Raw genomic sequence first — 27,552 nt, 5'->3', positions numbered from 1 at the left:
ACCGAACCAACCAAACTCCATACCAGCAACAGCCCCTTCGTGGTTCTTCACCACAGCATGGCCGCAACATGCCTGCAGAACGGCTGCAAATTTCTTGGCTAACTTTGGCGAAGCTGCCAAATGGAATTTTTCAAAACTTCGCTCCTCTAATAATAATTTATCTAGTTTCCTAAGACAAAAGCAATTTTAGCAGCGAATTAAGAGGGAATGATCAGTGCAAGAGGCAGGGAAAAGAAGTGGCTAATAAATGGAAACACAGTCATTTCTCTGTAATAAAATGATGTATATTACAAAGCTTCTTATAGTTACTTGCTTTTTTGGACCCACTCCTTGTTTTGGCTAAAAAATACTGACCAAATACTGATTGTGTGACAGTGGACTTAAAAATGGAGTTCATGAGGAGACATGAAGTACAGAGAGGAGGTGGGGATGTAGTAATGAGCAGCAGCACTTGTATGCAGTCTCCATTACCACAGTCTGTCCTGTCCGTCCTCTATGTACTTCATGTCTCCTCATGATCTCCATTCCTACAGAGATTCAGCTGAAGATCATATCAAGCTGTATTCAGAATCATAATCCCTGAAAAGCAGAGCAGAGGAGGAGGATGAGGCAGTTCTTTAGCTCAGTGTTGTGAAGTAACTTGTCCTGCTGTGTGATTAGGACAGGTTCTATGTGCACTAATAGGAGGGCGGCCATTTTATTTCTTCTAATAATTGCCCCCCAGAGAAAACGAGCCATTATAAGTAAAGAAAGGTATTTGAGAATATATTTGTAATAAAGTAACATTTAAGTATTTTAATTTCCTTAATTCCTGGAGAACCCCTTTAATATGGTTGAAAAAGTCCATCAAGTTCAACAAAGGGATGGGAGGGGAAGCAAATTTTAGAAAAAGGAGAGTGAGACCCAGATTTCTACACATTTTCATAGGCATTAACGTCATTTACTTTTAAGAATTCATCTAAGCCCTTTTATAAAACCATCCACTGTCCCTGCTGTGACCACATCCTGAGGTGTCTATTCCACAGATTCACAGATCTTACAGTAAAGAAGCTTTGACACTTCTGGAGACTGAACTTTTCCAGGCGAAGGCAGTGCCCCCTTGTCTTTTAAGGGGATTTTAAATGGAACAGCTTTTCACCATATTGTTTGTACTGCCCATTTATATATATATACACTCACCTAAAGAATTATTAGGAACACCTGTTCTATTTCTCATTAATGCAATTATCTAGTCAACCAATCACATGGCAGTTGCTTCAATGCATTTAGGGGGGTGCTCCTGGTCAAGACAATCTCCTGAACTCCAAACTGAATGTCAGAATGGGAAAGAAAGGTGATTTAAGCTATTTTGAGCGTGGCATGGTTGTTGGTGCCAGACGGGCCGGTCTGAGTATTTCACAATCTGCTCAGTTACTGGGATTTTCACGCACAACCATTTCTAGGGTTTACAAAGAATGGTGTGAAAAGGGAAAAACATCTAGTATGCGCAGTCCTGTGGGCAAAAATGCTTGGGGATGCTAGATGTCAGAGAAGAATGAGCCGACTGATTCAAGCTGATAGAAGAGCAACGTTGACTGAAATAACCACTCGTTACAACCGAGGTATGCAGCAAAGCATTTGTGAAGCCACAATACCTACAACCTTGAGGCGGATGGGCTACAACAGCAGAAGACCCCACCAGGTACCACTCATCTCCACTACAAATAGGAAAAAGAGGCTACAATTTGCACGAGCTCACCAAAATTGGACTGTTGAAGACTGGAAAAATGTTGCCTGGTCTGATGAGTCTCGATTTCTGTTGAGACATTTAAATGGTAGAGTCCGAATTTGGCGTAAACAGAATGAGAACATGTATCCATCCTCTGATGGCTACTTCCAGCAGGATAATGCACCATGTCACAAAGCTCAAATCATTTCAAATTGGTTTCTTGAACATGACAATGAGTTCACTGTACTAAAATGGCCCCCACAGTCAACAGATCTCAACCCAATAGAGCATCTTTGGGATGTGGTGGAACGGGAGCTTCGTGCCCTGGATGTGCATCCCTCAAATCTCCATCAACTGCAAGATGCTATCCTATCAATATGGGCCCACATTTCTAAAGAATGCTATCAGCACCTTGTTGAATCAATGCCACATAGAATTAAGGCAGTTCTGAAGGCAAAAGGGGGTCCAACACCGTATTAGTATGGTGTTCCTAATAATTCTTTAGGTGAGTATATATATATATATATATATATATATATATATACAGATGCAATGAATGGCAGTACCAACCTTTTAATTTGAAAATTGGGTGCAAGCTCCAATAGGAAAAGTGTCCCAGGATAATAAAAATAGAAAATAGAGCAGAACTCCGGTATGGTGAAAAAAGAAAACTGTTTATTCACCCAGTGGTGACGCGATGTTTTCTTTTTTCACCATACTGGAGTGCTGCTCTATTTTCTATTTTTTATATAATATATATATATTTGTATAGGTTAGTCATGCCCCCCCCCCTCTTCTCAAGGCTAAATACTATATAAGTAATTATTTAATCTTTCCTCATAACTAAGACCCTCCATGCCCCTCATCAGTTTAGTCGCTCTCTTTTGTACTTTTACCAGCTCTAGGACATCCTTTCTATTGACTGGTGCCCAGAACTGAACTGCATATTCCAGGTGAGGCGGCACCATATCAAAGGTTTTGGACAGTGGAGGTCTGAGTGCTCAGTAGAAAGTCTAAAGACTGTATCACACAGCCCAATGTGGCAGACAATCGCCTGCTCTCTAGCGGAGGAGACCGCTGCTATTACATGCAGCAATCTCCTCTGCAGCATGGGGAGGAGTGATCGCTATGCCATCGCACATCCCCATGCTGTATAGCATGGCCCTGGCCCCCTGCCAGAACACATAATGAAAATGCTAATGATCGCTTCCATTATGGAAGCATTCATTAGCATGCAGGAGGCACAGGAAGATGAGAACAGCACTGCACTGGCTGTCCTCACCTTCCCTGGTCTTCTTCCGGCTCCGCTCTGTGTCCTGGCACTGTGCACTGTCAGGTCACAGTAAAGTGTGGCAGGAAGAAGACCAGAGCGGGTAAGTGAATGTCCAGAGCTGGAAAGTGCTTAAAGACATATGGCATCGGTCACCGTGTGGTGAGGGGTCTAATCCACACTGGCGGCGGAGATCCATAAAGTGGTAAAAAGTGCTAAGTGCCACTCCTAAAACCATATGTAAATATGAGACAATAGGTGGTAGATATGAATAAAAGTAGATATAAAATGGGTGGATCAGGGGGGCGGGCACATGTGAGGATATCACAGACCCCCAGTGCAATATATGATCTTAGTGGTAAGGAAATGGCATATTAAAAGATTAAAATGCATATAAGAGGTATTAAAAGCATGCGGATAATCAACATAAAAATATGCGGATAAAAGCATGCGGATAATCAACATAAAAATAATGAGCACTCACTTCACTGGGGGGTAGTCACCAGGATAAACTCATGACACCTGTGACTTTAAACGCCCCCGGCCAGGATCGCATGTAGAGTAGACAGTGATTGATGGCAGCATAAACAGGCAAGCTTCTGATCAATCGCTTTATTCCAATAGTATCAAGGCTCAGACTGTTCTGTCTGTAAAGGAGCAGTGAAAAAGGACAGGAGACATCAAGGTATTATAAGCACCTGCTCCTGAAGAAGGTGAGGATTGTTCCCCGAAACGCGTTGAGCCTTCATACTATTGGAATAAAGCGATTGATCAGAAGCTTGTCTGTTTATGCTGCCATCAATCTCTGTCTACTCTACATGCGATCCTGGCTGGGGGGTGGGGGGGGGGGGGTTAAAGTCACAGGTGTCATGAGTTTACCCCCCAGTGAAGTGAGTGCTCACTATTTTTATGTTGATTATCCACATGCTTTTAATACCTCTTATATGCATTTTATTCATATCCTTTTTCTTTGGCACTAAGATCATATATTGCACTGGGGGTCTGTGATATCCTCACATGTGCCCGCCCCCCTGATCCACCCATTTTATATCTACTGTTATTCATCTCTACCACCTATTGTCTCATATTTACCTATGGTTTAAGGGAGTGGCGCTTAACACTTTTTACCACTTTATGGATCTCCGCCGCCGGTGTGGATGAGACCCCTCACCACACGGTGATCGATGCCATATGTCTTTAAGCACTTTTGTCTTAGGTGTTTGATTACATCAAACATCCTTCTATAGCTGCCTACCTTAACCTGTTCTTATTTTTCCATTTCATCTGTCGGCGCCTTATTCCTTCACTTCCTTTGGGATTTTGTGTGATCCCCCTGGATTAGAGTAACTTCCCTTTTTTCTGTTTTCATTTGTCAGAGCTGGAAAGGTAAGTTTTTTTATTTTTTAAAACGTCTGATCTGAAGTCTGATTGGATGCTGGGGGGTCTGATAGGGGTCTGATCTGAGGCTGGAGAGGGTGTGATGGGGGTCTGATCTAAGGCCGGGGAGGGTCTGATGAGGGTCTGATCTGAGGCTGGGGGGGTCTGATCTGAGGCTGAGGAGTCTGATGGGGGTCTGATTTGAGGCTGGGGGTTTGATGGGAGTTTGATCTGAAGCTGGGGGTCTGATTGGGGTCTGATTTGAGGCTTGGGGGTCTGATGGGAATCTGATCCGAGGCTGGGGGGTCTGATCTGAGGCGAGGGAGGGTATGATGGGAGTCTGCTCTCAGGCTCGGAGGTCTGATTGGAGGCTGATGGAGGTGGGGGTACAGATCTGAGGCTGAGAAAGGGACAAAGGCAGGGACAGTTCCGAAGGAAGAGGCTGGAACAGTGGCAGGGAGAGTGAAAGCTGGGTGAACTCCTCTCTGGACCCCCCTGGGTTTAGCTTGGCTGCAATTAATGCCAAATAAAGAATGAAATGCATAACATTCTGAACTAAAAAATTTGACTGCTCTGTGTGGTCAAAATAGCACCTGTACTATATGTAATATATAGCACAGGCAACATTTTGTGCTGCAAAAATACAGTGCTCTAAGTTTTTTTTTTATTGAACCGCAATTCATGTAACTTACTAAGTAAATTATATATAGCAGTCCAATTTTTAAGTTGAGAATTTTGTATGGCCCGCGAACGATGTTACAAATATCCAAATGGCCCTTGGCAGCAAAAGGGTTCCTCACCCCTGCTGTATAGGAGATTTGCTGGTGGCAAATCTAATCAGACAGCAGGATCTGCCATCTACAAAAGATTATTTTTTAACATGTCCAAAGATTTGGCTTGCCTGATGATCGAGGGGATTCGGCGGCAGTATTATGCCTCATTCACACGTCAGTGTTTTGGTCAGTGATCTCCATCAGTGATTTTGTGCCAAAACCAGTTGTGGCTCTAAACACAGAACAGGTGCAGATCTTTCCCTTATACCTTATGTCTGTGGAGGCTCCAATCCTGGTTTTGGCTCACAATGACTGACTAAAACACTGATGTGTGAATGAGGCGTTACATTGCCCGATGATTATCTGACCAAAGGCAGTGTAATACAGGCTTTAGAGTCCAACTCTGGTCCATCTCCTGCAGTGAGGAGAGATAGCAATCTGTGTGAGGGCTCCTATCTCCTCATTCTAGTGATCGGTGCAGTTGGACCCCCCCACCATATTTTTGAAAACTACAGATGTAGCAGGGTTTACAGTCATAACGCGTTAATTAGGTAACTCACCAACTGTGACTGTTAACACTGCTACATCTGTCAGTGGTGCTCTTGGGACATGAGATATTAGATTGCCATATCTATATGAAATTCTCAAAATGGTGGGTGCTCGAACACAGAGGATGTGGCTTCAAAGGAAAGAGTTTTTTACTTTATTTTACCTTGACTATAGCAAAAAAAAACATGGAGAAATCACTGTTTTTCTTGCTATAAGACGGGAACAAGTTAATAAAATATGTTGATTTCCGCATCACTATTAAGCTTTGTTTGACAAGAGCTGTGACCTTTCTGTCCTTAGTGATAAAACTGGGTTATTATTCTTTTTACTTGCACTTTTATTGACCAGAATTTATAGTTCCTTGCATTGTACAGAGAGAGGAGACGGACAAATATGCTGAGGTAAACCTACGTATTTGACGCCTTGTATCAGATATGTAATGTGTTCCTGGAATGTCTTTGTTTATATCTATGGGTTCCTGGCTGGGGCACCGTGACATTTTTCGGGGACCCAAGTTTGGAGGGGGAGACGGAAACCATCTGAATAGTTTTAAGACCATTGGCTAACCAATGTGTGACTTTAAGCTTAGTGGCCCTTAGAGACATATTTAAAAGGGTTGTCTAAACACAGAAAACCATCTTTGACCAAAAAAAGATGTAATGGTGAGCAGATGATCTCTGCAGGTCCTGCTTACAAGACCTCCGTAAATAGATGATTTTTTACTTAGGAATTTTATTGTCAGAGATCAATACAGGGAAAATGCATTATTCTATGTGGCCATTAAAGAGAATGTCCATCCATGTAACGAACAGAACTATTGCATGTTAGAGGCTCTCCGCTGTGGTTCATAGAATGAGGAACTAATAGGTCATAGGAAAATGGGATGTCAAGAGGAGACAACCCCTTTAAAGGGGATTTCTAAGTTATCCTCTGACTTGGCTTCATCTCTTTGCGCGTTTCACTATGATCATGGACATTCACTGATTTCAGTGGATACTGAACCCCTAGATCAGCAATCCATGCCATACTGAGGCATTACACAAGGGGTTGACTACAGCAGACAATTATTTTAAGGCCCCTATGTAATAATGGTGGAGAGTCCATGACTTTCTTTCACCAGTAGGACCTCCACCAAATATTAGAAAGACTCAATCCCTTCAGTATTGGACACAGAACTTCAAATCATAGCGCTATTGCTGTAGCCAATGGCGTCACAATTAATTCAGTTATATACATGTATTACCGCCCTATATGTCTCTGTGTGAATTCACTAGCACAATCTTTTCCTTTTTTTCACCTCGGTATTCTCAAAAACAAAGTCACATAAAAACGACCATCACCGTCACGTTGTGCTCTCAGACAACTACCATTTCTGTCAATGCAACAGTCCAAATGATTGATCTTGTAGAGAAAGTTAATACAAGGCACTCACTAATGTATTGTGATTGTCCATATTGCCTTCTTTTCTGGCTTGAGCCATTTTTCCATCTCATTATACACTGCTCATCTCCAGGGGTTACGACCACCCTGTAATCCATCAATGGTGGCCATACTTGCACAATATAGGAAAAAGATCCAGACTGTGCGCACTCCCACGTTCCCAGCCACCAGAGAGGTCGGCACCTTTTCCTATAGTTTACAAGCGCGACCACTGCAGGGTGGTCGTAACCCCTGGAAAAGAGCAGTGTGTAATGTGATGGGAAAATTAAATCCAAACAGCAAAGGAGGCAATATGGAGAATCACAATACATTAGTAAGTGCCTGGTATTAACTTTCTCTACATGATAAATGATAATTGCTGAAGTGAGACAAACTTTTTAATCTGAAAAAAAAAAAAAGCAAAGGTACCACGTTACCATAATATGGGATCAAACGGGATGCAGCTTCTTAAAACATGTGGGATGAAGGGTGGTGGGAGACGTCAGAAAGACTTGTGTAATGTCAACAACTTCCTGGAATTCTTTGAAGGAATTTCTTATAGTGAGAATTGTAAATTCTTACATTGAGCAGAAACTTCCTTTCAAGGAGATCGGAGGCCGATATTAGTACTTACAACCAGTCAAAACTTCATTATCACTCTAAAATATAATCTGGAGTTACAGAAAATGGGATATTCCCATGACGCAGGGTTTCAAAATAAACTTTGCAAATGTTCATGCTCGAAAACTAAAATGTTGTTGTCACAGTATGTGATTAGGAAAGTGCGAGAGGCCTGGGTCTGATGTGCGTCTGCATGCAGCATGCCTTCACGTGCAATGCCACTTCACCCTGGTGTGCACAGAGCCGTGCAAGAGGTACAGCTCTGTTCATGAAGAGATGCATCACAGGTTCCAGACCGTGCTACAATAAAAAGGTATATACAGACAACCTATCAATAACTAGACTAATCACAAGGAAACTCCCAAAAATACTAATAAACCTACAAGAATCAATGCAAATACCCAAAGCAGAAACAGCCATAGAGTATACAAGTATAGAGTATGTCATCAGAAATACCTAAATTAAACTGGCTGACATTAGCGATGTGCTAATGTCAGCTGAACCTGACTAGCCTATTCCTAGTTTTATCCGTGCCCCCGTTACTCCATAAATGTAACTTTTTTATAATATGCAAATTAGCCTCTAGCAGCAGGGGGGGGGGGGGGGCGTTGTTCCTGCTCCTAGAGGCTCTGTTCTCCCACCTCTGTCACCTCCCTCCAAGTCTTGATTGACAGGGTCAGGCAGCGTTCGCATCCTCCTGCCGGCCCTGTGTGGATGGTAAATCTCGTGCCTGCACCGTGCCATTCAGTATTCGGAGCAGGCATAGTGAAGGAAGGACGCTCACTGGCTGCTGACTTCCTTACTGCGCCTGTGCTGAATACTGAACGGCACGGTGCAGGCACAAGACTTACCGCAGGAGGATGCAAACGCTGCCTGACCCTGTCAATCAAGACTTGGAGGGAGGTGACAGAGGTGGGAGAACAGAGCCTCTAGGAGCAGGAACAACGCCCCCTCCCTCCTGCTGCTAGAGGCTAATTTGCATATTATAAAAAAAGTTACATTCATGGAGTAACGGGGGCACGGATAAAACTAGGAATAGGATAGTTAGTTTAGGCTGACTTCGCTAATGTCAGCCAGTTTAATTTAGGTATTTCTGGTGACAGAAACTCTTTAATTTCCTTTATTGAATGCAATGAAAAATATATATATGGAAGTTTAAAAATTAGAGGAATCCACACAACAGTAGGGAAAGAACTTCATGTGAGGGACAAACTAAATGCAGACAACTAAACACATAGGGGGTCTAATAGACATGACAAGTAAACACATAGGTGTAAAATGCCCGTATTAATACATTTGCCCAATAATATAAAGTGCAAATGCTGGAAATATATGGGCTAATGTCAGGGGATCAGATGTAGACACATCTAAAAACCTGACTGCAGTACGATGGAGTGCATAAAGTGCAATCACAATGGTGAATGTGACGGAAAGATGTCCACCATTAACTATGCCTAACCATATCCCATCAATACAGGCCACATAAGATGGCTTAGTGGAAAAAAGGGCATCAGGTAGTCTGCATGAGAAGCCCTCCACCAACGCGTTTCGCCAACACCTTTGTCAGGGTAATAGGAAAAGCTCATTTCTGACAGTCACTACGTGTTGGTGTGGGGTTGATAGAGTGATAATGTGTAGCGTCACCCAGAACTGGCTTCAGTTAAAGTGAACCTGCCACCTGGTTGGGGGCCACTAAGCCTAAGGGTTTAGGGTTCCAAATCAGCCCATGGCAAACCCATCCATCCCTGCAAAAGAAACTAAATGAAATTAAAACTTACTGGGAAAAGAGTCCAGGACTCGTATCGTCCAGTGGCATCGGGCACATGCGCACTGCGTTGATAGACTGTACACCTTGCTCAATGTACAGGCCATGCACAGCGATGTAAGATGTAACATCTTCGGCGCAGTGCCCATGTGCTAGAGAAGAGTTAAGATTCTTCTCCCCGTATTTTCTTTTAGATGTTTTTTCTATGGGATGGTTTAGGACCCTAAACCCCCTGCTGCATAACGGCAGGCTGGTAGTTAGTTGCCCCAAAGCAAGTGACAGGTTTCCTTTTAAATCTTATATTTTATATATTATATTATTAGAATTTTTTTTCCCTCCAAATGAGAACCAAAGTCAAATTTTGGTCGGACCTTCATAAGAACAATCAAATCACCACTACTTCCAGAACTTATGCCTTTTGAACACTGCCAGAGACTCCCTGCTAGGGGGCGCGGACCCCCAACAGTATAAGTCCGACTGGGCCCAATTGGCTGTATTTAATGCAAAAGGAATGTGGACAGAAAACAATCCACGATGCAGTAATTAGAGTCTGACATGCTACAATTGATAGGAGATAGTCCTTCATACACTCACCGGGATCTTGGATTTATAATGTGAAGGCTTCGGCCTGAAGCCGCAGGTCGCCTCTGCCTGCTTAGTGATGAATCTAGTCACCACTGTGCATCATTCCTGAATTTTTCATAAACCTTTAAACATCCTTTCAGATGTGAAAACTTTTTATCTCTGCATGGGAGGTTCAGCCGAAGAGGAGATCACAAGAACTTGGTGGTGAAACTGTTAAAATTATTAGATAATATAGCGGCGTGCAAGGGAATGTGCACCCCCACCCGGCACAGCTTGAGATGCTCCCTGTGAAGACAATCCCCCTTATTAAGGTTTTCAAAAGTCCTTTATCCGGCATGTAACTGTAGACAACCCGCTCATTATTCGGTGACTCAGCCGGAGCCCAGATGCAGAGATCTGCCTTGGCTCAGAGTGTTTGGGTTCATTGTGAACTGGAGCTCACGACTGGTATCTCATGGGTTCAGGTAGGATGCGGCAATATCTACAAATATTTCATTCTGCACCTGCAAATTTTTTCCGTCCATGTCACCCACCCTCGTTACCGAACCATTACCCCCACTCAAGTCACTCACCCACTGAAATTCTCTGTATTTTTAAACTACTCCTTCCTCCCACTATTGGACTGCTGGGGGGGATTTTATCCACTATTCTGGCTTTCAAAAAGTTGCAAAATACTGTAGGGCTTTGCACCCCAGTTTTGGCTTATTTGCAAAAACTATTTTAATTTTACACCATTTCCTCCAATTTTGAAAAGTAGGGAAAATAGCTGTGTTTAGCCCATCGAGTTGATTTAAGCCACATTTATGAAATCACAAAAATTGCCACAATCTTCCTCCAGTAAAGGGGCGGTGTAGAAAGTGGTTTTCCACAGACGATGGCCTCATGCACACGACAGTGTTTTTTCACTGTCAGTGATTTGGCTTCAGTGGTCCGTGTCCGATTTTGCTTCAGTTGCGTTTCCTTGTGTCTTCCTTTTTTTTTGTCTGACAGGGGAAAAAAAGGAAGGTTAATGAAAAGTGTAATTTTATTACACCAAGGTCTTGTAGAAAAAAACAGACACGGATGACATACCAGTTGTGCATCCGTTTTTTTTGACGGACCCATTGACTTGAATGGGTCCGTCCTCCGTTTTCCACTGACAAGAATAGGACAGGTTATATTTTTTTGATGGACTGGAATCAAGGACGCGGAGAAAAAACCGAGGACTATCAGTTTTTTTTCACAGCTCCATAGAAATGAATGGGACCTCCGCTAAACTGTGAAAAATGACGGAACGGACGCGGATGCACACAACGGTCATGTGCATGAGGCCGATGGGTCACTATTTTGGTCTGTGATCCGGACTAGAGTTGAGCGAAGCGCGCTTCGGTTCCAAGATCTGAAGTCACTTCGTTCAAAACTTAGCTTGAATGCTGTACGGAGACCCTTCGGATTTTGGATCTGAAGCACGCTTCGCTCAACATTAATCCGGACAGAAAAACGCCTCATTGAAGTCTATGGGTCCGTTAAAACGACTGACACAAGACTAAAGCCATCCGGGCTCTGTCAGTGATTTTCACGGATCACCTGGAAACTAGTTTTCAGCCCAGAAGTGTACGTTTAATACGGATGACAAAAACCGGACACGTGGACCAAACACAGATCCTTCACAGACATCTTTATGTATGGATCACTGACCATCTTGTCACAGACGTGTGAATGAGGCCTTAGACTTAATTCCCCGTGTGATAAATCTTATGGCTGTGCTTCCCACATCACTCTGTATTATACTGTTTGTACGGTATTTGCATCACTTTGTCTTATGTATTCCTGGTCGTTATCAGTCTGAATGTATCCTTCATATATGCAGACTGCAATAATTTAATTATTCAATACATTTAATTATATGTAATTCACAACACTATTTTAAATGGGAAGGATTTTTAAGGCAGCTGAACATACAGTACACCCTTCTACCCCCCTGTTCTATCAGTCTGCACAGAGCTTCACTTGTCACAGCAGCTGTCTGTGCTCCGGAGCTGCCATTCCTTCTATAACTGGGCACAGGAGGTTACAATCGCTGTCAGTAATTATGGGGGCTATAGGAAGCTCCCGTTCAGAGTTTATACACAAATATATAAAAACCCCTTTCTCCCCCTCTCTTCTCTGCAGGACCACCAATCATATTCTACACCCACAGGGACAATTCACAGTAAGTGACCGTCATCTACACACAGCCAGAATGGGCATCAGAGCTTTACCAGCCATGTGTGAACATATCCTTATACTGTGGCTACATCACTGCCCCTAGGTCTGATCTCACCACAAAAGTCAGGTTTTGTGGTTGAATATAGATTTTTGGTTATTGGCTCAGTATGTGAAACAATAGCCCAATCTGCTAATGGGTGTAGCCAAGAACCTGTCTAAAAAGTGGTGCAAATTGGCACAATTCTAGGATTTCTCCAATCTTTGGGGGATAGGGCTTAGCAGGAAGGGGGGTGTTACTTCATGGGAATGAAGAGTGGTCTAAGATGTATTGCACCACAATTGCAAAATTGTGGCATACCATTCTTTCAAAAAGTGAGCCTACCAAGGGTAGATATAGAGCTAGACAAATGTGTCTATCCCAGCATCACATTTATCATACAGCCTGAGCCTCTTTGATAAATCTGGTGCAGGTCTAGACAGCCGGTCTGGCGTTACACCATTTACAGGCTTAGTAAATCTGCCCTATAGTGACCAATTGCAGATATATTCACATGCAGCAGACATTGGATTCTGAAACACATGCATCGGTTTCTGCCAGGCCATTCAGATAACTAAGCAGAATACATTTCTTAGGCTCTTAGGCCACCTGCACACGTTTCAGAATACAAAAACGCAGCCTAGTACGCAGCCTAGTGAGATTACACCAATCTGATGTACACTTTGCACATTTTTTGGGTGCAGAAACTGACCTTCCGTGTGCATTTCCAAATCCGCAGCATGTACATTTTGTTTGTGATTTTAGTTGCAGATTTCACCCTTGTCCAATGAAGGGTGAGATCTGCGGCAAAACCGCATCTAATCTGCACCAAAAGCCGTTGTTAGAAACAGTAGATTTTGGTACAGAAATCCGCATGAAAATTTGTGCAGATCTTCTGCATGTTGACCTGCTCCTATTAGACTGCACAATTTCGGGCCAATTATCGGGGATACGAACGCTCCTTAATTCGATAATTGGGCCATATAATGAATGATCAAACGCTCGTTTATCGGCTAATTGGCACCTTTTATCAGGTTGTGTAATCAGGGACGTGTCGCCCATCATCTATAGAAGAGAATGAGGAAGGAACGACTGCAACAGAGATCGTTCCTCTCTCATTCAAACTCTGCATCAGCCTGTGTAATCTAGCCACTGCAAATGAGCGTCGATGAATGATTATCGTCCATTGGTGCTTGCACTGCCCGAAGATCAGGCAATGTAATACCACCCTTAGGCTGCTTTCACGCTTGCTTTGTTAATTGCTTCGGTTTTGTGTCCGGTCACAAAACGGAATGCTGACCGAACGGAAGACATCCTGATGCCTCCTGTACGGATCTCTTTCCATTCAAAATGCATGAGGACCAAACGGAAACGTTCTTTTCCGGTAGATCATCTACCGCATCTCAGTACCGGAAAAGAACAACGCAAGTAGCCTTATATTGTGAAAAAACACTAGACACTGGCCCTTTCCAGCATCGATCACCTGGTCTTTCATGCTCAGCTTCTCTACTCTTCATAAAGCAGTCCCAGTCTCGTTGTCTGGTCATGTGCCATCACCTCTAGCGATACGCAGTTAACTACATGGGAATGAACGCTCGCCCTTGCAGGTGTTTGTTCTCTGCGTGTTTTTTTTGTCTTTTTTGGTTAAGGCTATATTTAGCTAGCAGCAGTTGAGTTCCTCCCACTTGTTGCAAGCCCTGTGACCCAGCAGCTCATCTATCCGTTGCTCTTGTTGTGCAGCTGATAAGGAAACTTACATTTGTAATCAACCACAGATTCGAGGCTTTCAGACGTACAGTAGCTCGAATATATCATCCAGATTACATGGAGCATGACATGCCACTGAAGCGTGGCTAAACTGTAGGTCTGAAGAAGGAGAAACATCTGCCCGGCGTACTTCATTATCAGCTTTTACATTTGGAATAAAGTGCAGGTCTCCTGTTAATGATGGTTTAAAGGTCGATAGACTGTAGAATAGATAAGTGGCCTGACTGCTTGTCTATAAATGCTTCAGGATACCGAGGGTCAAGTTCATGTTACAGGGAATGGGAGAGGATGTTTTGCAGCTTCACAGGAAGCGCTGCAACGTAAAAAGTTTGACGGCTAGAAACCCTTTAGCTGCTGAATGACATTGTACCCACCTCATTTTCAGTAGTGGCTGACTTATTCCGCAGCGCTTTACAGACATTAGCATCAAGCTGTCCCCAATGAAGCTCATAATCTAAGGTCCCTATCAGTAAGACTTTGGAGTGTGGGAGGAAACCGGAGGAAACCCACACAAACATGGGGAGAACATACAAACTCCATGCAGATGTTGCCCTTGGTCGGATTCGAATCTAGGACGCCAGCGCTGCAAGGCAACAGTGCTAACCACTGAGCCACCATATAGTTCCCTGTTCAAGTTAGGATTTTTACTAGGTCTTTGAAAAAAAAAATTCCCCTTCGCTACACTGTGCCGTTTCTCAGCCTACGATCTTCGTCTTCCATGAGATTGGCAGCACTGTGGATACAAATGGCCTCAGACCCACCCTCCGACACCTACGGCGGCAGCATGTATCTCCCTGGCGGGTAGCCCTACACCTGAGGAGCTACGAACCTCGTTATCATACTCCTGGAGTGTTTACTAGGTAGTTTCGGGGTTGATTATTATTATTTATGCCCCTGCATGAGCCTCTTCACATATTATCCTTACGTGATCCGATTGCCATCGCCAATCTCAGAATTGCAGTCTGCATCTGGGCGTTTGAATTCACTAATCGTGCCGCTGATTTACCGTATGTAATCTGCCATTCGGCAACTACTTAGTAATTTGGGTCTGTTTCCGCGTTATAAGTGTTTGTTTATCAACGCATTTATTTACGCACACTTCTTTGGATTGGGCCTGTTATCACCACTGTCACGGGTTCCGGTCCCCAGCAAACCTACCCCTTATCACCCCCTGATGATCCCACTGCTGTGGGTGAAACGCGTCGGGTTGGTGGTCACCTATTGTCATCATATTTGTGTTTATCTGTGCGTGTGTCTGTTTGTATATTTTTTATCCTCTCGGTGGACCCTGTACCTCCTGGCAAACTGTCACGAGGGCAGTATACAGTGGACACCTTTCTCAATTTCCTATTGTGTGCTAGTTATCCGGTAGGATACCACTCTTTACCTATCTCCCTCCACTGTTCACCTTACTAGGGACAGCCAGGAGGTTGAGAATAGGCACGTGGACAGGGCGTCCCCACCATCAGGAGACGTCCCTGGGCAGAGGACCAGTTTAGGGTATCAGTGCTAGGGATTTCGTTCCCCACCACTTACCCAGTGCATCTTGCTGTATACTGGCCTCTTACCTCGGATTTAATATTTAGACTTTTGTTTATGTATACTTCCATTTTTCTTATTAAATTTAGCCATCTTATATTATAACAGGGTACCCTTGCTGGACTTTTTGTTTTCTATACTAATACTCTGATTCGGTATAATACTTGTATCTTCATTGCTGGACTTCCGTGGATACAAATGCCCTTAAAGGGCATCTGTCAGCAGCTTTGTACCTATGAAACTGGCTGACCTATTACATGTGCACTTGGCAGCTGAAGGCTCACTGGTGCACCGCAGACTCTTTAAGCAACTGATCGCAGGGGTGCCGGGAGTAGGACACCAGTCATCAGTCTGGACAACCCCTTTAACAAGGATACACATCATCCTTAATTTATAGTATAGGCCCCCAGACTCCGGGGGCCAGATACAACCACACTGTCTGCACTCCCAATAGTTATACCCTTGCATATAGTTCAGCACAGGAGCCGTATACACATAATGCCAGTAGACTTTTAATGAAGACTATCATCAAGGTTGCTTCAAAAAGTTTTGTCCCTTTTCTAAAAACGTATTGCATTGCTTACACCATTCGAAACCCCATGTGAACAGGAGTGAGATGCACCAAATCTATTAAGAATCGTATGCCACAATAAATTTGGTGCATCTTTTGGCGATCTGAGCACCAGGAAATCAAAGCTATGCTATGAGCGGGCATAGATTTGCGTTATAGTTTATGCCAGTTTCTAGCATAAATTACAGTACATTTTGTCTGACCTACTACCTCCCAGCCCTTTTTTGCTAGGCCCCATCCAATTTTTTGAAAAGTGTCAAAAATCAAAAAAAGTTTCACTATGACTTGCAGAAATGTATTTTTTTTTTTTACAGCTGGCGCAAATTGACTCGTAGGGAAGCGGTCCCTTATTAGTCAAAGTCTGACTATTTAACAAACCTTGGGACATGACAAGGGAGAACAGCCAAGCCAGATATCCCTGGTCATGTTCTAAGGCTTGTTAAAAAGTCGGACTTTGACTCATAAGGAGCCACTTCAAAAAGGTGGTGCTACAAAGTGGTTATCTTTCCTTGGGAGATACCTCTTTGTATATTATTTTCCCATAGAGCATTGCCACTAAATCTCCATACACAGCTGGTCTCTTTAAGGAGAGCCAGCCTTACTCCTGAAGAAGAGCTCTACCATGTCACACATTATGTAAGACACAATCTGTCACAACAATTCATACTTCCCTTTTTACAACTTTCAGAACTGAACACAAACTACATAATAAAATTCAATCTTTTTTTTTATTGTCGCGATATAAAACGAGGATCATTAACGTAACACAAACCAAGCACGGCGTCTCTAGAACAGAGTTCCTTTACAAACCAGCCTTTATACGCATTTGTATATTTTTAGATGAAAAACAGGAACCTGAAGCACTTCTTGAGATATCTTTAGTTGATGATTTGTTTTTCAGTAGAAAAAAAAAAGCTAAAAAAAAATCCCCCTTTCCCCTCCACGCCTTTGATCAAACGTTTTCTTTTCCTGGCACTATGTTAGAGACGATATTTGCTTTCCGGCAACCCAGTATTGTTTGAGAGAGCTTCCGAAGTCAAAAACCTTGGCCAACGTATTTCCAATAAAAGACAGAAAAGTTGCCACTCTCTTAGTGTATGTGACCTATAATGGGATTTATATGGAGTTGTGCTTTTTGTCTGCCATAACGTCAAACTACCAAATGTACTAATATTTTAGCACTGGCAGGTAATATTGTGTTTTTTTGGATGAAGAATCTAAATTGATAGATGTGTAAAATAAAAAATTAATTTTAAAGCAATTAGTATACAATGCTAAAAAGACAAACACAATGCTAAAAAGAATGAACAATAGCAAATTGATTGTATTCTGAGGATAGTGGGATACCAGGACAGTATTCACAATGCGCTATATATCTTCATCACGCTGTATCTGTTCCGTATCTTGATCTAAATTTGCAGAAACATGATGTATTGCAGTTCACAATGTCAGTCAATTCTAAATAAACTGTCAGATGAAATGCAGAATGTAAAAGTAAATTCCCCATTAAAAGTGCCCTGTCTGACCCAGGAAGAAGTTAAGGACGCAGCTCCAAAGATGAAAATAGACAAATTGCCGGGACCAGGTGGCATACACCCCCATATCCTAAGAGAATTAAGTAATGTCATGGGCAAACCCTTATTTCTGATATTTAAGGACTCTATACTGACAGGGAGTGTTCCACAGGATTAGCGCATAGAAAATGTGGTGCCAATATTAAAAAAGGTTCCAAAAACAGAGCCTGGAAACTATAGGCCGGTAAGTTTAACATCTGTCGTGGGTAAATTGTTTGAAGGTTTTCTAACAGATGTTATCTCAAAGTATCTCAATGAAAATAAGCAAATATTGCCATATCAGCATGGCTTCATGACGGATCGGTCATGTCAAACTAATTTATCAGTTTCTATGAGGAGGTAAGTTCTAGACTTGACAGCAGCAAATCAATGGATGTCGTATATCTGGACTTCTCCAAAGCATTTGACACTGTACCGCATAAAAGGTTATTATATAAAATGAGAATGCTCGGACTGGGAGAAAACGTCTGTATGTGGGTAAGTAACTGGCTCAATAATAGAAAACAGAGGGTGGTTATTAACGGTACACACTTAGATTGGGTCACTGTCACTAGTGGAGTACCTCAGGGGTCAGTATTGGCCCTATTCTCTTCAATATAATTATTAATGATCTTGTAGAAGGCTTGCATAGTAAAATATCAATTTTTGCAGGTGACACTAAACTGTGTAAAGTAATTAACACTGAAGAGGACAGTATACTACTACAGAGCGATCTGGATAGATTGCAGGCTTGGGCAGATAAGTGGCAGATGAGGTTTAACACTGACAAATGTAAGATTATGCACATGGGAAGGAATAATGCAAGTCACCGGTACATACTAAATGGTAAAACACTGAGTAACACTGACATGGAAAAGGACCTAGGAATTTTAGTGAACAGCAACCTAAGCTGTAGAAACCATTGTCAGGCAGCTGCTGCCAAGGCTAATAAGATAATGGGTTGCATCAAAAGGGACATAGATGCCCGTGATAAGAACATAGTCCTACCACTTTACAAATCGCTAGTCAGACCACACATGGAGTACTGTGTACAATTCTGGGCTCCTGTGAACAAGGCAGACATAGCAGAGCTGGAGAGGGTTCAGATGAGGGCAACTAAAGTAATAACTGGAATGGGGGGACTACAGTACTCTGAAAAATTATTAAAATTAGGGTTATTCACTTTAGAAATAAAGATGACTAAGGGGCGATCTAATAACTATGTATAAATATATCAGGAGTCAGTACAGAGGTCTATCCCATCATCTGCGTCTGGAGGAAAGAAGGTTTGTACACAAACATAGAAGAGGATTCTTTACGGTAAGAGCAGTGAGACTATGGAACTCTCTGCCTGAGGCGGTGGTGATGGGGAGTTCACTAAAAGAGTTCAAGAGGGGCCTGGAGGTATTTCTGTGAGGTAATAATATATTACAGGCTATAGCTACTAGAGAGGGGTCGTTGATCCAGGGAGTTATTCTGATTGCCCGATTGGAGTCGGGGAGGAATTTTTTCCTCTAAAGTGAGGAAAATTGCCATCTACCTCACAGGTTTTTTTTTGGTTTTTTTGCCTTCCTCTGGATCAACTTGCAGGATAACAGGTAGTGTTGAGCGAACTTGTGTTTTAAGTTCGGCGTCTAAAGGTCGGGTTCGGGTTATCGAAGTATCCTGTTATAGATTCTAAATTCCATTATGGTCCGTGGTAGCGGAATCCATAACGGGATACTTCGATAACCCGAACCCGAACTTTAGACGCCGAACTTAAAACACAAGTTCGCTCAACACTAATAACAGGCTAAACTGGATGGATAAATGTACTTTTTCAGCCTTATAAACTATAAACTGTTACTAATTATCGTGCTGTAACTGTGGGAGAAATCATGCAGTCAGTTAGTGAATTGATAGAGGCTGTAAAAGTAATGCATAGTCGTTCTATTTATAGATGGTAGATGTAGAAAAGATGTATATCGTTTTGCATTCATATGTCCAAAAGACTCTCACGTGGCGGAATACATATAGGAAGCTTGGACGCCTTGGTTGGTATTAATAAAATCTTTGACGTAGTCCCCTCTCCACAAATATGTGCCTCATGATCAGTGAAGAGCGGCCGCTACTTATCCCTGTCTGACTTAGGCCTGGTTCACATCACTGTTAGGCTTTCTGTTCTTCTGATCCGTCAAAAGAACAGGGGGAAAAAACTGATACATTTTTAAGCATCAGTTATGATCCGTTTCTTCTGTCAGAGATCACTTATTTTTGACGGGAAGAAAAGTAAATTTTTCAGGACTTTTCCTTCTGTCAAAAATAACTGATCTCTGACAGAAGTGACACAAATGTATCATAACTGATGCTCAAAATAACGGATCCGTTTTTTTTTTTTTCCTGTTCTTCTGACAAATCAGAAGAATGGAAACCTAAATGGTGACGTGAACGTGCCCTTACTCACCACCTGACCGGATGCCAAAGGGAGTCGTAGTCCGCTGAACACAGCTGGTACTTGGCTGGAGGATCTTTTAGATATTGCTAGTACCGGAATGGTAGCTTCAGCCGCTGAGGAAAGTCGTAGTCCACTGAACACTGCTGGTGTTTGGATGGGGGATCTGCTAAGCATTGCTAGTACCGGAATGGTAGCTCCTGCCGCTAAGGGGAGTCATAGTCTATTAGGTGTTGTTCATACTTGAGTAGCGGCTCCTGCCCAAGCTTTCACCTGTGTACTGAGGAAGATGGTGGTCAGTGTGCCAGTGATATACAGTATAAGGCATAAAGATTAATTCCTCTCCCTCCACGGTAGCATTGCCTGCAGTCAGATACAGTGTGTAATATACTCCAGACACATTTCAAATTCAGCCTAGACTTCTTCCTCCACTAAGTAGCCGTCGCTGTTCACGAGTCACATATTTGTGGTAAAGATGTTAAAGATTTTATTAATACCAACGAAGGCGTCCAAGCTTTGAACTTTCTATATGTATAACTATGTTTATGTCTAAACATATGGACATAAGTACAAAATTATATACATAATTTCTCCATCTACCATTTATAATTAGAAGGATTTGACATTACATTTACAAGCTGAGCTCATCATTGATAAATCTGGCTGCATGAATTCTCCCACAGTTACAGCACCATAATTGACTGACATTGGGAACTCCAATACATCATGTTTCTGCTGATTTAGATGAAGCTATGGATTATAGATTCATCGTTATCAAGATATACAAGGCATGGGCCCTGCACTAGGAATATAGCGTTCTAGTATCCCAGTATCCTCATAGTACAATCAATTTATATTCCTAGATCATGCTTTTTATCACTGTATGTCTTATTGTATGCAATTTGCTTTTACACCTCTCTCTATTTAAATTCTTCATCCAATAAAACACCATGTAACCTGCAGTCTCCAGTGCCAAAATATTAGCACTTTTAATTTTTAATGGTCCAGAACCCTGTTTTGTACTCTCGGCCGCACGTTCAGCCATTACTGGAGACAGGCGAGCATGCCTAAAATTACTTTTCATATGTAAAAATACTACAATTGACAAATGCTGTAGAAACCTCACTAAAATATTACTTGTCTCTAGCAGATACTGAGGTTACACTCAATATTCTGCACAGTACACTTCCACCCTAAAGTGGTATTATTTAAAAACTGGGCTGCTTTTCATTTAGGTGGTACTATGTCACTGAAAGCTAAATACATAATTCTCTCCTTCTGTAGCAGTTAACACAAATGATAAGACCTCCTATACAGACAGGAGGGGTGGACTGGCCACAAACCCTACAGAGAAATTTCTTAGGGGGCCGCCGGGCAGGTACATAATAATCTGATGCCCTCAGCATTAATAAAGAGGTTCTGCAGTTTTTTTAAACTGATGATCTATCCTCTGGATAGATCATCAGCATCTGATCGGCGGGGGTCCGACACAGCTCTTCACTTGAACAGAGCTTAGCCCCGCCCAGGCCATTGATACAAGTCGTGACGTCACTGGGCCTGCGGTAAACAGTGACAAAGGCTGCGGCACTACTACCAGCGCCGCTGCCTTCTCAAACAGCTGATCGGCAGGGGTCTAGGGTGTCGGACCCCCGCCGATCAGATGCTGGTGATCTATCCAAAGGATAGATCATCAGTTTAAAAAAAACTGCAGAACCCCTTTAATATAGGAACATCAGGTACTTATGCACCTGGCCGGCGGCTGCAGGTGCCCTCCTGAATACACCTGTATCACTGTCCTCAGGATGGTCATACAGTTGAACACTGCATTGAGGGCTGTGGTATTGCGTGCTGCGCTGTGGTATTTTGTTCTGCTAGGGCGGTATTTTGTTCTGCTGGGGCAGAATTTTTTACTACACTACGGTATTGATGGTCTCACCTTCTTCTGCTGTCTCTGTCTACTTGTGTTGCCCTGACTTCTGTCAATTTGGACTTGCCTACGACATTGGGCCACCTTTAGTTTTTTTTTCCAAGGCCACTTTAAGCTCCCAGTCCGCCTCTGTAGACAGGTAATCCATTGCGAGGAGAAGATGTTAGCTAAAGGGTAAACCTCATGATAACAGTAGGTGTAGAACCGTAGGACAGCTCTAGGCCTAGATAAAGATAAGAGCATTGGATCGATTATTTTAAATGTGTGAAGCTCTTTTTGGTCGCAGTGATAAAAATTTACAAAACTAGAAGAAAAAAATATTATATGTCCTAGAATAGTCACATATACTAGTAGGTTGTTAATGTGTGATAAGAAAATTTGAGATGCATGTGTCCCTAAAAAATATTATTCGTGAAAGACAGACATGAAACAAGAATGAGAAGCAGATGTTAATCAGATCTTGCAGTGAGACTATCAGGTACTAATCTTTCGTTTTTATTACTTTATTATATTTGGGTAATATTTTTATCCAGGGGCGGAATGGCAACTTAAAGTGGCCATGGAAAAAACTACTAAAAGTGGCCCCATTTTGTAGTTGGGTCCAAATTGATGAAAGGCAGGGCCAGCAATACCATATTATGGTACATTATACCACCCCAACAGAGCCAAATACCACAGTCCATCACAAAATACTGCCGCCAGCAGCACAAAATACATCCCCAAAAACTTCCACTGGCCGGCCATCAGGAGGGCTGAGGCGGCCTCTTGGGCATCGGCCCACCGGGAAATTTCCCTGTAAGGTCTATGGCCAATCCATGTTTTTATCTATTTCTTGTTAGACTATAGCATGCTACATCAGATGTTGATAACAATTGTGTTTTTTTGTTTGCAGGCTCCTATGAAAACATACAAACCACTGAACCCTGAGGGACAGGACATGTGAATGACCTTGTGGAGCGCAAACCATTCACTAACAAGCATTGGCCAATAAATGCCTTCTCTATGGACCTCTCAGGTAACACATAGTGGGCAGAGTAAAGTACCACCACCACACACATACAGTGTTATGGTAGATGCCCTATGTCTTACCACTTGCCCAAGTAGAAAGGTTCTTCCAGCACACATACTTTTGTGGGATATAAATTGTAATTAAAGGGGTTGTGCAGGGGTTTTATAATGATAACCTACCCTCAGGATAGGTCATTAATATCTGATTGGCGAGGGTTCAAAACCCGGATCCATGTGAGTACTGCTTGCTCTTCATTACCCTGCCCATCGTCTCGGAAGCGAGTGTAATCACAAGTACTCATTCCATTCACTTGAATAGAGGAAGTACTTGTACACTGAGCAAAAATCTAAACGCAACACTTTTGGTTTTGCGTCCATTTTGCATGAGCTGAACTCAAAGATCTGAAACATTTTCTACATACACAAAAGACCCATTACTCTCAAATATTGTTCACAAATCTGTCTAAATCTGTGTTAGTGAGCACTTCTCCTTTTGTCGAGATAATCCATCTCACCTCACAGGTGTGGCATATCAAGGTGCTGATTAGACAGCATGAATATTGCACAGGTGCGCCTTAGACTTCCCACAATAAAAGGCCACTCTGAAATGTGCACCGTTTTGCCTTACCTGGGGGGGGGGGGGGGGGTCAGAATCTGGTCTGGCCACTATTGCAACACATCTCCGTCGCATAGAGTTGATCAGGTTGTTGATTGTGGCCTGTGGAATGGTGGTCCACTCCTCTTCAATAGCCGTGTGAAGTTCCAGATTATTGGCAGGAACTGGAACACGCTGTCGTATACGCCGATACAGAGCATCCCAAACATGCTCAATGGGTGACATGTCCGGTGAGTATGCTGGCCATACAAGAACTGGGATGTTTTCAGCTTCCAGGAATTGTGTACAGATCCTTGCAATATGAGGCTGTGCATTATCATGCTGCAACATGAGGTGATGGTCGTGGATGAATGGCACAACAATGGGCCTCGGGATCTCGTCACGGTATCTCTGTGCATTCAACCCCCAATAGTGTTGCGTTTATATTTTTGCTCAGTGTAATTATACTGCCATTACAGGGGAGACGATGCGCAGTGTAATGAAGAGGAAGTGGTGCTCGCATGAAGCACCGCCTCCTCTTCAAACAGCTGATCAGCGGGGATGCTGGGTGTCAGACCCCCACCAATCTGACATTAATGACCGATCCTGAGGATAGGTCATTAATATAAAACCACTGCACAACCCATTGAATACTGATGATCTATATTATTATTATTATGTATTATTAAAGCGCCTTTCATTCCATAGCGCTGTACATATAAGGGGTGCACATACATAATACAGACAATTGCACTAAGCATGAACAAGACGAGTTACAAATTGGTACAGAAGGAGTAAGGGCCCTGCCCGTGAGGTCTTACAATCTACATGGTATGGGAGAAGGACACAGTAGGAGAGGGTAAAGTTGGTCATGGCGGTATCGCAGCAGCAGGGTCACTGGTTGTAGGCTTGTCTGAAGAGGTGGGTTTTTAGGTTTCTTTTGAAGGATTCCACTGTAGGGGAGAGTCTGATATGTTGGGGTAGTGAGTTCTAGAGTGTGGGGGATGCACGGGAGAAATCTTGGAGGCGATTGTGGGAAAAGGTGATAAGAAGAGAGCAGAGAAGGCGGTCTTGTGAGGATCGGAGGTTACGTGTGGGGATGTATCGGGAAAATAGCTCAGAGATGTATGGAGGGGACAGGTTGTGGACGGCCTTGTATATATTTGTTAGTATTTTGAACTGAATTCGCTGGGCAATGGGGAGCCAGTGAAGGGATGGGCAGAGGAGTAACAGGGTGAGAGGTGGATTAGGCGGCCAGCAGAGTTGAGGATAGATTGAGGGGGTGCGAGAGTGCTAGATGGAAGGCCACAGAGGAGCATGTTGCAGTAGTCTAGGTGGGAGATGATGAGGGTGTGTACAAGCATTTTCGCAGACTCAAAGTTGAGGAAAGCACGAATGGGGAGATGTTTTTGAGTTGGAGGCGGCAGGTGGTGGAAAGGGCTTGGATGTGCAGTTGGAAGGAGATGGCAGAATCCAAGGTTACTCCAAGGCAGCAGACTTGGTTGACCGGGAAGAGTGTGCAGCCATCGATCGTGATAGATAGGTCTGTTGGGGGGGGGTTGAGCAAGATGGGGGAAAGATGATAAATTCTGTTTTATCCATGTTACGTTTTAGAAAGCGAGAGGAGAAGAAGGAGGATATGGAAGATAGACATTGTGGGATTCTGGATAGTAAGGTGGTGATGTCTGGACCAGAGGAAGATTTGTGTGTCATCAGCATAAAAGTGATACTGAAAGCCATGGGACTCTATGAGATGTCCCAGGCCGAAAGTGTAGATAGAGAAGAGCAGGGGTCCTAAGACAGAGCCTTGCAGGACACCAACAAAGAGGGAATGAGACGAGGAGGTGGTGTGAGAGTGGGAGACGCTAAACGTCCAGTCTGTGAGGTATGATGTGATCCAGGAGAGGGCAAGATCAGTGATGCCAAAAGATGAGAGAGTTTGTAACAGAAGGGAGTAGTGGACAGTGTCAAAGGCAGAGGACAGGTCAAGGAGAAGGAGGACAGAGTAATGTTTTTTGGTTTTGACTGTTAGCAGGTCATTGGTGACTTTGGTGAGGGCAGTCTCAGTTGAGTGATGGGGTCAGAAGCCAGATTGTAGCCAGTCAAAGAGGGAGCAGGAGGAGAGATGAGAGGACAGTTCAGAATGGATATGTTGTTCAAGTAGCTTTGAGGCATATGGAAGAAGTGATATGGGGCGATAAATGGACAAAGAAGATGGGTCAAGTAAAGGCTTTTTGAGGATGGGTGTAACGGTAGTTTAAAACCAGGGGAGAAAACACCAGAGGTTAGTGATAGGTTGAAGAGATGAGTTAGGGCTAGGATAAACACTGTGGTGAGGTTAGGGATAAGGTGGGATGGGATTGCGTCAAGTGCACAGGTGGCGAGATGTGATCTGGAGAGTAGAGTGGAGAGTTTTTCTTCTGTAATGGTGGAGAAGTGGGTTTTGGGAGAAGAGGACTGAGCAGTTGTGCAGAGATTCTGTGGGGACTGTGCACTGAAGCTTTCTCTGATGTTGACGATCTTTTGTTTGAAGTATGTGGCAAAGTCCTCAGCTGAGATGAGAGGGTGGGGGTGCTGGTGGACTGAGAAGGGAGTTAAAAATGTTAAAAAGTTGTTTAGGGCTGTGGGACAGGGAAGAGTGAGGATCAGCGAGTGAGGATTTGAAAATGAGGAGGGATTGCTTGTATGTGGTGAAGTGATCCTTAGAATGGTATTTCTTCCATCACCACTCAGCAGCCCTGGAAGCTTGTCTGAGTTTTGTGGTCAGGTTGGTGTGCCGGGTTGTCTGTTGATTTTTCGGGTTTTGTCGTGTGTGAGGGGGGCAACAATGTCCAGAGCTGTACTTATTGTGGTGTTATATAGGGTGGATGCAGTATCTGGGTCTTGGAGGGAACAAATGGTAGAGAGTGGCAGAAGAGTCAGAAAGCAAGCAAAGGTCGAGATGTTTAAAGTTCCTGCAGGGGTGTGTTAATGTGTGGACCGGGGGAGCAGCAGAAGAGACGAGTGAAGAAAAGGTGAGTAGGTTGTGGTCAGATAGGGGGAGAGGCGAATTAGAAAGGTTAGATAGGGAGCAGAGGCGGGTAAAGATAAGATCCAGAGTGTGACCATCTCTGCAGGTGGGAGCAGAAGACCACTGTGAGAGGCCGAAGGAAGAAGAGAGTGATAGGAGTTTAGAGGCAGCTGAGTGGCAGGTGTCCATAGGGATGTTGAAGTCACCCATGATGATAGTGGGGATGTTGGAAGGAAGAAAGTGTAGGAGCCAGGTGTTAAAGTGGTCAACAAAGATGGTGGCTTGGCCTGGGGGGCAATAAATGACAGCTACTTGGAAGTTAGAGGGAGAGTAGATGCGAACAGAGTGTACTTCAAATGAAGTGAGTGTAATGGAAGGTGGCAGTGGAGTTGGGCTGTAGGAGCAGGTGTCTGATAGGAGAAGACCAACTCCTCCACCATGTTTGCAGCCGGGGCGGCGGGTGTGAGTGAAATAAAATCCGCTATAAGAGAGTGCAGTAGGGGAGGAGGTGTCAGAGGGTGTCAGCCATGTTTCTGTGAGACCCAGAAAGGAAAGTTTTTGAGAGATGAAGAGGTCATGAATGTAGGACAGTTTGTTACAGACAGAGCGTGCATTCCATAATGCTCCTGCAAGAGGAACCAAAGGAGCAGGGGTCAGAGGAATGGTTGCAGAAATTTGTAGAAGGAGGTTTGTAGTAGGAGGTAGAGGTGATAGTGGGGATTTGCTGAGGGGGGGGGGCTGGATTTGGAGATATATCACCAGCAATAAGGAGAAGCAGAGAAAGTGTTAGTAGGTGAAAATAAGAGAGGGCATGAGGTATCAGTGTGTGTTTGGGAAGAAAGTGTTTTATGTTGCCAAAC

At 43.4% G+C, this 27,552-nt stretch overlaps 1 protein-coding gene across 4 annotated transcripts in view; it reads left to right on the top strand.

Moving 5' to 3' along the window:
• The window catches only part of PIK3R6 (phosphoinositide-3-kinase regulatory subunit 6), a 68,192-nt gene that overhangs the window by 5,528 nt on the left and 35,112 nt on the right, over positions 1-27,552 (top strand). Inside the window, exons 2-3 of one of the 4 annotated variants that reach the window (XM_040437496.1) lie at positions 12,219-12,258; positions 22,972-23,094. In XM_040437496.1, coding sequence (XP_040293430.1) covers positions 23,082-23,094 — 13 coding nt within the window. In that variant the 5' untranslated portion in view covers positions 12,219-12,258; positions 22,972-23,081. Of the gene's footprint in view, positions 1-10,448; positions 10,532-12,218; positions 12,259-22,501; positions 22,558-22,971; positions 23,095-27,552 lie in introns of those variants that run through there. The other 3 variants (XM_040437497.1, XM_040437495.1, XM_040437494.1) reach the window with 3 other exon arrangements.

This window comes from Bufo bufo, chromosome 6, assembly GCF_905171765.1.
Source record: "Bufo bufo chromosome 6, aBufBuf1.1, whole genome shotgun sequence".
Taxonomy (NCBI): domain Eukaryota; kingdom Metazoa; phylum Chordata; class Amphibia; order Anura; family Bufonidae; genus Bufo; species Bufo bufo.
The sequence above is the reverse complement of the archived record's forward strand: the minus strand, read 5'-3'. Positions and strand labels throughout refer to the sequence as shown.